The sequence below is a fragment of the Bubalus kerabau genome, chromosome 10 (genome assembly GCF_029407905.1).
Source record: "Bubalus kerabau isolate K-KA32 ecotype Philippines breed swamp buffalo chromosome 10, PCC_UOA_SB_1v2, whole genome shotgun sequence".
Lineage (NCBI taxonomy): Eukaryota > Metazoa > Chordata > Mammalia > Artiodactyla > Bovidae > Bubalus > Bubalus kerabau.
Genome location: NC_073633.1, coordinates 58,696,084 through 58,708,500, shown reverse-complemented (window position 1 = coordinate 58,708,500; position 12,417 = coordinate 58,696,084). Strand labels below are relative to the sequence as shown.

Below are 12,417 nucleotides of genomic sequence, written 5' to 3'. Positions count from 1 at the left end.
TAAGTTCATATTCAAAACTAAGTACTACTTTTATTAAACTTTCTAGATAAAAAGAACTTGTGTGCTGCCTAGTATTCCAAAGAAAGATAAAAAACAATTTCTTAAAGTATGTCTTAGAATAACTCTTAAAACAAAAAACAGGATTTCAAAAATTGTTTTTTAAAAAACTCATAAGAATTTCAGCATACCAAAAGTTTTTGAATCAAGGATATGAAACAGTTACCCAGTTATAACAATACCTGCTTTCCTCAGATTCTTCTAAGTGTGAACCATAATTGTAACTACTTGATTAGAAAACTAGTAAAGTACACCTTGAATTTGAATAAGTCTCATCCACAGTATTTTATACACACATATTAAAAACAGGTACTTATGTAAAACATTATGAAACTATGATTTTATATTTGGAGTCATGGTAACCCTTCCATTGTCAAACCAAGTAATATTAAATATTATACAGATGAAGTATTTTGATTATTTCAAATGTTTTTTTGGGAGGAAAGAATACAATAAAACCTCAGTAATAAAGAGGCAAGCTTAACAGTTTATAACAATTAGAAATTATTGAGACTTTATGATGCATGAAGTAGTATATTAAGAACTTTACATTCACTGTATCATTTAATCTTCATTATTAGATATTATAAACTCCATTTCTACAAATGAGAATAAAGACTGTGCAGGTTAAGCATCAATAGAATACCCAAGGTAAAACCACAGTAAGTGGTGAAGTTTCAAATCTAGGTCCAACTTTTAGTCACTAGAGTGATTGATTCAAGTCTGTGAAAGTGATCATGGTGTATTAATCACATACATGTATTTCCCTGCTCTCCAAAAACACTACTAAAATGAGGGCAAGGAAATAAAACAATTTCCACTCATAAAGACCAAGAAAGCATCAAAGCATACTAACTGTCAAAGAGATGTCAACAAATTTGTAGATGGAAAGTAGCTGGAGGAATAGAAATTAACTTCACAGTGTGGAGGAAGTGATAATTAAACATTTGAACAGGGGAGTGCAAGGAAAAGAGAATCAATTTTCCCAGAGAAGTTAACAGATCTGGTATTTGGAGAAATTCAGTACAATAGTCAATACATAAAAGGTAAAAATAAAGAATGAATACTGCTGAGAAATCTAAATACTCTTTCCCCAACTCACACAACAGGTACCTATTCTTTCCTCTACTGCTTAGGCCAAAGGCCAAATCTTTGAACTGGAGACTGTCTATGGACTTGTGAACACCAGGAATGGCAAAGGGCAGGTATGAGGTACTGAAAGAAAACAGAAAAATTCAGTAAAGGTCCATAAACTGAATTAAGTGATCCTCATTTATCTCTCTGCCTGGCTCCCAGAATGCTAGCAGCCAGAGGAACCACTCATCACTCCACCAACCCCAGCTGGAATCTAGGAGATTCCTCTTTGAAGAAAACTATCAGCCTCAAAAACTTTGAGAGCATCCTCCCTACCAAAGAATAAGTCACCTCAGCATCTGATTTTCCTATGCTGAAGTCTAAAAAATTGCCAAGCAGACCGAGCATGTCATACAGCACAGTAATCCATGAAGCAACCTTCACAACATAATCCATGTCAGCAGTTCTCCAAGTTGGTTCACAGACATATGGGGCCTCCAAGACACTTTTAGGAGGCATGTGAGGTTAAAATTCTTGGTACGAAGCAGTAATGAGTAAAAAAGCTGACATTTTAACAACAAATCAAGGCACTGACATTGAACCAGTCACTGTATTCTCCACTGGCATACACCAGCAGTAAAATTAATTTTACTAAATGTCAACCCTTGAGTACATGTCTTTTGAATAGTCTGTGTAATGAAATACCAAGCATGCATAAAGTACTGCTGCTGCACACCAAAAACACTTGGGTCTGTGATTTAGTTGTAAGATGAACTTGGCCAAATTTTTTTTCATGGAACATCATTTTTATTTTTAAAGAATTGACTGTCAAACTATGAATATTTAGACCTGAGTATTCAGAAGGTATTTTCTTCAAAAATGACAAAATGAGTATGTCACATTAAAGTAAACAATCAAACAGTGTTTGTTGCCAGGAATAAAATTCAAGAAAAATTTAAATCTTAGGATAAATTGTATCTACTATTCATGAGATAAATGCTAATACTAATGAATGTGATTACCTGATTTGTAATATGAAACATGGCAAAACTTGGATCTATGTGACTCGTGAACCAATATATTCTAAATGACTAATGAACAATGTTATAAAATCACATATGGATAAAAGATCCAAACAAAGTGCAAGCCTGACCAGTAAATTTTAATGAACCACAGAGTACAAAATGTTCAGTGATATGATGTCAGATTCCACATTGCAACAAAGCTTTAAGAAAATTTCCACATGTCTAATTTTGATGTCATAAAAAGAATATCATAATTATCTGAGAAGATTATTAAAGTATTGGTTGAAGCTGGGTATTCTTCATATATTTCAATCAAAACATATCACAACAGACTGAATGCAGAAACACAAGAATCTAGTTTCCTTCTGCTTAACTAGACATTAAAAAGACAAGCAAAAGTGTAGAACAATTTATTCTAAATAAATTTCTTTTTGTTTGCAAATAGTTATTTTTCAGGAAAATATTTATATATTTTAAGTAACAATATTTTTAAATTTCATATTTTTATTTTATAGTACCATAAACATCAATAAATTTTAGGAGTACTAAGGGGAATAGATAAATAAAATAGGAATGTACCCTGTGGTATGCTGCACTGCACAACCTGTCCCTGTACAAACAGGGTTTTTGATCATCTTTTTTGTGCTTTAATTTTTAACATGAATGAACATTCAAGGTGTAGACATCCTTTACATTACACAGATTAAAATAAACAAGAGAATAAAGAAAGAGGCTAGGAGACAACAGAGACTTTGCTGGAAACAAAATAAATATATATGATATATATATACAATATTCCTGGAGGTACAATATATTTTTATATCCATTAAACAAGAACAAAAAAACTGAAAACAACTGAAGAACAAATAAAAAACTGAAGAGCAATTCAAAATAAATATATGGCAACTAAAATAAGTAATTAAGTTTAGAAAATCTTTTTTGAAAGACCGAATGAAAAGACAAAAAGATGGAAGGCAAGAAAGAAAATGCCATACAATCAGAGAAGTTGATGCAGGAAGTAGCTGTCATCAATAGGAGTTTCCAAAAAAAAAAAAAGAGAGAGAGAGAGAGAACAGAGAAGAAAATAAAAGTGAAAATTTACCAAAGAAATAAAACAAGAAAATTTCCCCCAAACATAAATATCTAAGATTACAAAGGCTTATCAAATTTCTACCATAATGAAAGAAAAAAGGATGATGGGTGAACATATGAAATTTCAAAACACTTGAGATAAAACATTAAAGTTTCCAAAGAACAAAATAATATAAACACCAAGTGGACCAAAAATGGCATCAGACATAATGAAAACAATACTTTAAAAAATGCATAGGAAAAATGTTTTCTATGAATTCAGCCAAACCATTAATATCATTAGTATAAATACAGTTATAAATTTACATGAAGTGAAAAAAGATGCAATCTTTCTGTGGAAATTGTTAAAAGACATATTTCATCAAAATAAGGAGTAAAACAATAAAAGGACTCACAGTTCAGGAAACAGGACATCCAACACAACAAAGTGGCAAAGTAAAACCCTGATCAACAAACTATGCATCAAGCTTAGAGAGTAACTAGTTTAAACTAAAGCTGACTGGAGAGAAGATCTCCAGATCCTCCAACAATTTTTTTGGATATGTGTGAACATTTTGAAAAAATACTTCCAGATACTGAACAAACTGCAGCATTTAAAAAACAGCATTAGGTACACAGAAGAGTAAACAAATCAGTAAAAATATAATTTTACCTCAGAAAAACAAAATGAAGTATAGGAAAGAAAATTATTGTACATTTCCTAGCTCAGTATGCTGCTGCTAAGTCGCTTCAGTCGTGTCCAGCTCTGTGCGACCCCACAGACGGCAGCCCACCAGGCTCCCCCGTCTCTGGGATTCTCCAGGCAAGAACACTGGAGTGGGTTGCCATTTCCTTCTCCAACACGTGAAAGTGAAGTTGCTCAGTATAGTGGTACCAAAAATTGTGATGTTGGGATTCCTTGGTGGCTCTTTGGTAAAGAATTAGCCTGCCAATGCAGGAGACACAGGTTAGATCCCTGAACTAAGATCCCAGATGCTGCAGAGCAACTAAGCCCATGTGTCACAGTTATTGAGCCTGTGCTCTAGAGTCTAGGAGCTCCAACAATTGGGCCCATGAGCCAAAACCGCTGAAGTCCGCATGTTCTAGAGTCTGTGCTCCATAACAAGAGAAGCCACTGCAATGAGAAGCCTGCACACTCCAACTGGAGAGTAGCTCCCACTCTCTGCAACTAGAGAAAAGCCTGCACAGCAATGAAAACCTAGCAGTCAAAAATTTAAAAAAATAAAAAAGTTGTGCTGTTAACTGAGCTGAGATCAGTGCTATGCCAAGCCACAGAGTTACCAGAGACGAAATACATATAAAATTTACCATCTTAACCATTTTTAAATGTATAGTTCAGTGGTATTAAATAGCAATACATTCACATTGTTACACAACCATTACCACCATCCATCCCCTATAATTTTTTTCATCTTGTAAAACTGAAAAATCTATACCAATTAAACAATAACTCCCTATTCCCTCCTCCCCCAGTCTCTGGAAACAACCACTATACTCTTTTTTGATTACTCTCAGTACCTCATATAAATGAAATCATATATCTTTTTGTGACTAACATTTGATTAGCAAAATGTCCTCAAAGTTCATCAATATTGTAGAATTCTTTCTTCAAATGGGGTGTATACCACATTTTTTATCCATTCATCTATTGATGGACCCTTGGTTGGTTTACTTCCATATTTTAGCTATTATGAATAATGTTGCTATGAAAACAGGGGTACAAATATCTCAACTCTTGAGGAACTGCTGGACCATATAATTTTTTGAGGAACTGCCATACTGTTTTCCACAATGGATATACCATTTTACCTTGCCACCAACTTCCCTGATAGTTCAGTTGGTAAAGAATCTGCCTGCAATGCAGGAAACCCCGGTTCAATTACTGCGTCGGGACGATCTGGTGGAGAAGGGATAGGCTACCCACCCCAGTATTCTTGGGCTTCCCTTGTGGCTCAGCTGGTAAAGAATCACCCTGCAATGCAGGAAACCTGGGTTTGATCTCTGGGTCAGGAAGATCCCCTGGAGAAGGGAAAGGCTAGCCACTCAAGTATTCTGGCCTGGAGAATTCCATGGACTGTATAGGCCATGGACTTGCAAAGAGTCAGACATGACTGAGCGACTTTCACTCACTCACTTAAATGCACAAGGTCTCCAATCTCTTCACATCATCATCAACATTTGTCTTCTGGTTCTGGAGATTTTGTGGGGCTTTTATGTTTCTTTTTTTAAAAAGTAACCAGCCTAATGGGTGTGAAATGGTACCTCACTGTAGTTTTGATTTGTATTTATCTAATATTTAGTGATACTGCACACCTTTTAATGTGTTTATTGGCCATTGATAAATCTTCTTTGAAAAAAATGTCTGTTCAAGTCCTTTATGCATTTTTTAATTGGGTGGTTTTTGTAGTTATTGTGTTTATGAATCCTCTATATATTCTGGATATTAATCCCTTATCAGATATATGATTTGCAAGTATGTCCTCGTATTCTATGGGTTGCCTTTTTATTCTCCAGATAGAATATTTGATGCACAAATTTTTTTAATATAAATTTAATTGGAGGCTAATAACTTTACAATATTGTATTGGTTTTGCCATACATCAACATGAATCCACCGTGGGTGTACATGTGTTCCCCATCCTGAACCCCCCTCCCATCTCCCTCCCCATACCATCCCTCTGGGTCATCCCAGTGCACCAGCCTCGAGCATCTTGTATCATGCATTGAAGCTGGACTGACAATTCGTTTCACATATGATATTATACATGTTTCAATGCCATTCTCCCAAATCATCCCACCCTCTCCCTCTCCCAGAGAGTCCAAAAGACTGTTCTATACATCTGTGTCTCTTTTGCTGTCTTGCATACAGGGTTATCGTTACCATCTTTCTAAATTCCATATATATGTGTTAGTATACTGTATTGGTGTTTTTCTTTCTGGCTTACTTCACTCTGTATAATAGGCTCCAGTTTCATCCACCTCATTAGAACTGATTCAAATGTATTCTTTTTAATGGCTGAGTAATACTCCATTGTGTATATGTACCACAGCTTTCTTATCCATTCATCTGCTGATGGACATCTAGGTTGCTTCCATGTCCTGGCTATTATAAACAGTGCTGCGATGAACATTGGGGTACACGTGTCTCTTTCAATTCTGGTTTCCTCAGTGTGTATTGCCAGCAGTGGGATTGCTGGGTCATATGGCAGTTCTATTTCCAGTTTTTTAAGGACTCTCCACACTGTTCTCCATAGTGGCTGTACTAGTTTGCATTCCCACCAACAGTGTAATAGGGTTCCCTTTTCTCCACACCCTTTCCAGCATTTATTGCTTGTAGACTTTTGGATAGCAGCCATTCTGACTGGTGTGAAATGGTACCTCATTGTGGTTTTGATTTGATGCACAAAATTTTTAATTTGTACAGTTTTTTTCTTTCATTACCTGTGCCTTTGGTGCAATATCCAAAAACTCACTGCCAATTGCAACATCATGAAGCTTTTGTCCTTTGTTTTATTCTAAGAGTTTTATCATTTTGGGTATTACACTTAAGACCCTCATAAATTTTGAGCTAATGTTTGTATATAGTGTTTGTGTATAGTGCTGGGTAAAAGTTCAACTTAATTCTTTGCATGTGAATATCCAGTTTTGCCAGCATCATTTATTAAACACATTGTCCTTTCATCATTGGTCTTAGCATCCTTGTAAAAATCACTTGACCCTATATATATAAAGGTTTATCTCAAGGCTCTCTATTCTATTCCACTGGTCTATGCGTTTGTCTTAATACCACACTGTTTTGTTTACTGCAGCTTCGTTGTAAATTTTAAAATCAGGATGTTTGCTGTTTTTTTCTTTTTCAAAGTTGTTTTGGCTATTTGAAGTTCTTTGAGTTTCTGTATACATTTTAGGATGAGTTTTTCTATTCCTGCAAAAAAAAAAAAAAAAGTCTTTGGGATTTTTGTAAGGATTGCAATAAATCTGTAGATTGCTTTGAGTAGTACTGGTGTTTTAACAATATTAAGTCTTTCAATTCATGAACATGGGTTGTCTTTCCATTTATGTCTTCTCTAATTTCTTTCAGCAAGGTTTTATAGTTTCTTTGTAGAAGTCTTTTACTACTCTTTGATAAGTTAATTCCTAAGTACTTCATTTTTTTATGCTATTGCAAATTGTTTTGTAATTTCCTTTTCAGATTGTTCATTTCTTGTGTATAGAAATACAATCAATTTTTGTGTGTTGACTCTGTATCCTACTATTTGGCTGAATTAACTTTAATTCTAATACGGTTTTTGTGTGGAATCTTCAGGGTTTTCTATATATAAAATGATACCATCTGCCAACATAGATAATTTTACTTATTTTCCAGTTTGGATGCTTTTTATTTCTTTTTCTTGACTAACCGTTCTGCCTAAAACTTCCTATGTTGGAAAGAAGTAGTAAAAGTGGCCATCTTGCCTTCTTCTTGATCTTAAGAATTAAATCTTTTAGTCTTTTACCATTGAGTATGATGTTTGCTGTGGGGTTTTTCTTATATGGCTTTATTATGTTGTGGTAGTTTCCTTCTATTCCTAGGTTGCTGAGCATTTTTATTATTAAAGTGTGTTGAATTTTGTCAAACACAATTTCTGCATCAATTGAGGTGATAATGTGGCTTTTATTGCTTTCTTTCATTGATTTGGCTTATTACATTGATCATATTCATATATTGAACCACTCCTGCATTTCAGGAATGAATCCCATTTGTTCATGGTATATAATCCTTTTAATATGTGGCTGAATTCTGTTTACTAGAACTTTGTTGAGGATATTTGCATCAATGTTCATAAGGAACTTGGTCTAGTTTTCTTTCTTCTAGTGTCTTTTTCTGGCTTTGGTATCAAGGTAATACTGGCCTCATAGAATGAGTTTAGAACTATTTCTTCCACTTCAGTGCTTGGAAAAGTGTAAAAGAAGGTGTTAGTTCTTATTTAGATGTTTTTTAGAATTCACTAAAGAAGTTGTCAGGTCAAGAGGTTTTCTTTGTTCGATTTTTGCTTACTGATTCACTCTAGTTATGTGTCTATTCAGGTTTTCTATTTCTTTATGATTTAGTCCTGCTGTTTCAAGTTTCTAGCGACTTGTCCATTTCATGTAGGTTATCCAATTCACTGGCATACAGTTCACAGTACTCTCTTATGATCATTTTTGTTTCTATAGAAACAGTTCTACTGTCCCAACTTTCATTTCTGATTTTAGTAATTTAAATCTTCTTTTTAAGTATTTCTGGCTAAAGGTTTCTCAATTTCATTGGTCTTTGCAATAAGCCAATTTTTCTCTATTGCTTTTCTATTCTCTATTTATTTCCACACTAATCTTATTTTTTTCCTTCTGTTAGCTCTGGGTTTAGTTTGCGGTTTTTTTTTTTTTTTTTTCCTAGTTCCTTAAGTTGTACAGTTAGGTTGTTGCTTTGAGATCTCTCATTTTTTAATGTAAGGATTTACAGCCATATATTTCTCCTTCAGTATCACTTCCACTGAATTTTTAAAGTTTTGGTTATGTTGTGTTTTTGCTTGCATACTTAGATCTAAGTATTTTCTAACTTCCCTTGTGATTTCTTTAATCCACTGGTTGTTTAAAAGTGTGTTAATTTCTATGATCTGGTGAATTTTTCATTTTCCCTTTTTGATACCTGATATTGTCCTGATGTGATCAGAGAAGATACTTTGTATGACATCTATATTTTAAAATTCACTGATGCTTAATTTGTGGCTTATACTATATGGTCTATCCTGGAAAATGTCCCATGTGCACTTAACAAGAAAGTGTATTCTGTCATTGCTGGGTACAGTGTTCTGTGTATGTATGCAAAATCTAATAGGTTTATTAATAAACTTCCTAGCTCCTTACTTATGTCTGATTATTCTATCAATTATTGGAAGTAGGTTATTGAAGTCTCCAACTATGACTGCAGAATAGTCTATTTCTCCCTTCAACTCTATGAATTTTTCCTTCATATAAATTGATGGTCCGTTATTAGGTGTACAAATATTCATAACTGTTATATCTTCTTGCAGTATTAAACTTTTTATTAATATATAATGTCTCTCCTTTTCTCTTATAAGCTTTTTTGATTGAAAGTCTATTTTAATAGTCTGCTATTAGTAAAGCCATCCATGCTCTCTTGGTTACTATTTGCATGGACTATTTTTCATCCTTTCACTTTTCCCTTGTGTCTCTGAATTTCAAGTGAGTCTTCTGTACACAGCATGTAGTTGGATCATGTGTTTTTATCCACTCCACTAACCTCATCTTTTGATTGGGAAGTTTAATTCATTTACATTCAGATTAATTATTGATAAGGAGGGACTTACCTCTAATTGTGCTATTTGTTTTCTATATATCTTACAACTTGTTTGGCTCTCATTTCCTGCATTACTGACCTCTTTTCTGTTTAACTGATTTTCTGTAGTGAAATGTTTAAGTTCTTTTCTCATTTCCCCTTGTGTATATTTTACAGCTGTTTTTGTGGTTACTTTGAGGATTATGTTTAAGTTATAACTCTCCAACACAAATTTATATCCACTAATTTCAATAAGATATCAATACAAAAACTCTTGTTCCTTTATAGTTCCATGCCCATTCCTTTTGTCCATGTCACAAAATTACAACTTTATTCATTATATACCTAAATATAAACTAAATGCATTAGTACCCTAACTTATGTAGGAAACAAAATTTAGAGTTGCAGAGTTAGAGAAATACTTGGTCTTACACTAATTGTTTTTATTAAGTTTATTCATCTCTTAACCCACATAAGAAAACAAAAAGTATTAGGTACAACTACAAATCACTGTTACAAAGTAGTAGTTTTAAAACCGCCCGTGCACTTACCTTTATTGAGATACTTATTTTGCTACAGAGCTGAGTTTCATGTACTGCCCTTTTGTCTCACCATGGAGAATTCCCTGAGCACTTCTGGTAGGGCAGATCTAGTGGTCAAGAACTCTTAGATTTGTTTATGTGACAATGTCTTAATTTCTAACTTCTGAGGGATAGTATTGTGGGATATAGAATTCTTGATACGTTTTTTTCTTTGTAGTGGTTTGAATATATCAACCCACTGCCTGTTGATTTCCAACATTCCTGATCAGAAGTCTGTAGATAATATTAAGAATGCCTTGTATGTGACGATTCATTTCTCTTTCCTGCTTTCAAGATTCTTGCTTTACCTTTTGGAAGTTTAATTATAATATGTCTCAGTGTGGGTCTCTTTGAATTCACCTTACTTGGAATTCTTTGTGTTTCCTGAATGGTTATATTCATGTATTTCATCAAATTTGGGAAGTCTGCAATCTCTTTTTCTTCAAATAGTCTCTCTGCCCCTTTCTCTCTCTTTTCCTTCTGAGACTCTCATCATGTGCATGTTGGTCTGCTCCATGGTGGCCTATACGTCCCGTAGGCTCTGTTCACTTTTTCCAAGCTGTTTCCTTTCGTTCCTCAAACTCAGTAACTTCTACTGTCTTAACTTCAAGTCTGTTGATTCTTCTCTTTTCAAATCTGCCTTTGAATCCTCTAGTGAATTTTTCAACTTCAGTTATTGCACTTTTCATCTCCAGAATTTCTTTTTAGGTTTTCTATCCCTTTACTTATATATCCATTTTGTTCATATACTATTTTCTTGACTTTCACCACACCTTTCTTTTGTTCTCTGGGCATCTTTATGACAGTTGCTTTAAAGTCTTTGTCTAGTATATCTGGCACGTGTCTTTTTCAGAAGTTTCTGTTGAATTTTTTCTCTTGAATGGGCCATTTTTGCCTGTTTCTTTGTACGCCTTGTGATTGTTTCTTGAACACTAGAGTGTTGAACTCTGAGTCTAATAATGTAGTAACTCTGAGAATCAGATTCTCCCCCTAGCCCAGCGTTTTCTGGTTTTAATTAAAAAATTTTTTATTTTTGTAGGCTATCTCTGTTCCCAAATCAGCCTGAGGTGTAAACTTGAGGTCTTCTCATGTCTTTTCTGAGCCTTTCCCTTGGCATATACAAGCACTTTCTAATTTTACCCACATATACAGTTGATTTTGAATGTCCTAGTCACATTATTGACTAGGACAATAATGTGTTAGGACAATCCCCAAACACATTATTGACCAGGGGATTTTTGCAGAAACTAATGCCAGTGGCTGGCAATTTGTTCTGTAAGTGAATGTTGAAAGACTTTGGTCAATAAGGTTTGGGTAATAAAAGATGTATTACTATGTCACTGTTCAATAAGTTGTTAATATCTGGCTCCTGAAAGGGGGAAAAGAGAAAAATGAAGGACGAAAAAGGGCTGTGCACTTAAATCCCTTGGAAGTCACTTCAGCTGGAGGGGAAGGTGCTTGCAAGAAAGGGAGGAGGTGCAGCAATACTGAGCCCACTTCCTTGTCTTCAAAACTCTGTGTTAAGCAGCAGCAATCAATGATAACAGCACAGATTCCCAGTATCTGGAGGACAAGGTCTTTTTTGCCCACTCTAGCTCCCATAAGTTGCATGCAAGCTGCTCTAGGAAGATGGGCACAGTTGCCTGCCATATGGTTGCTACAGTGTTAAGTGCTTAAATTGATGTAAGTTAACTGAAATTCACTCTGCAAGTCTTCTGGAAGTTACAAGCCTTTAACAGACTCAAGAGTTTCAAAATAGTTATATCAGATAGATTCAGCCTGTGCAATTGCTGTCTAGGTGGGAAGCCAGATCCCTGGTGCTTCCTACTGTGCCATCTTCTCAGAATCCTCCTCTCTGTATAGTTTATAAGTTTTTCCCCACAGAACACTTACGTAGTTGAAAAGTGTTGAAAACTTGAAAAGTAAGTATATTAAACTCAAATAGTAGTTTAAGTTTAAACATTTTATTCCAACAAAAACCAGAATTTGTTACTATTTTACTTTACTGGTTTTAGTGGAAGCAAGCACATCAATAATATTTTCAAAATCTAATTTTTTCTTATCTTGTTTTCAAATAAGTAAACTATCATATTTGGCAATTTCTCTTGATCAAATGACAATTTTAAATAATTTAAAATTAGCCTACTGAAACTTCATTTTACTGTGACTGTGGCATTGTTTTAAAATCTGGGTATCACTTTGTTAATCAGTTTTAGAAAACACAAATATAGTGCTTATATTCTATGTTGCTTTAAACTACTTCATATGA

At 34.3% G+C, this 12,417-nt stretch overlaps 1 protein-coding gene across 8 annotated transcripts in view; it reads right to left on the bottom strand.

The window, feature by feature from the left end:
- ZNF280D (zinc finger protein 280D) overlaps positions 1–12,417 on the bottom strand; it is a 158,888-nt gene that overhangs the window by 30,513 nt on the left and 115,958 nt on the right. Inside the window, exon 21 of one of the 8 annotated variants that reach the window (XM_055537857.1) lies at positions 7,153–7,173. The exons of the other annotated variants lie outside the window; for them this stretch is intronic. Within the exon in view, the coding sequence (XP_055393832.1) occupies positions 7,168–7,173 (6 nt within the window). The 3' untranslated portion in view covers positions 7,153–7,167. Of the gene's footprint in view, positions 1–7,152; positions 7,174–12,417 lie in introns of those variants that run through there. 8 annotated transcript variants of the gene reach the window in all.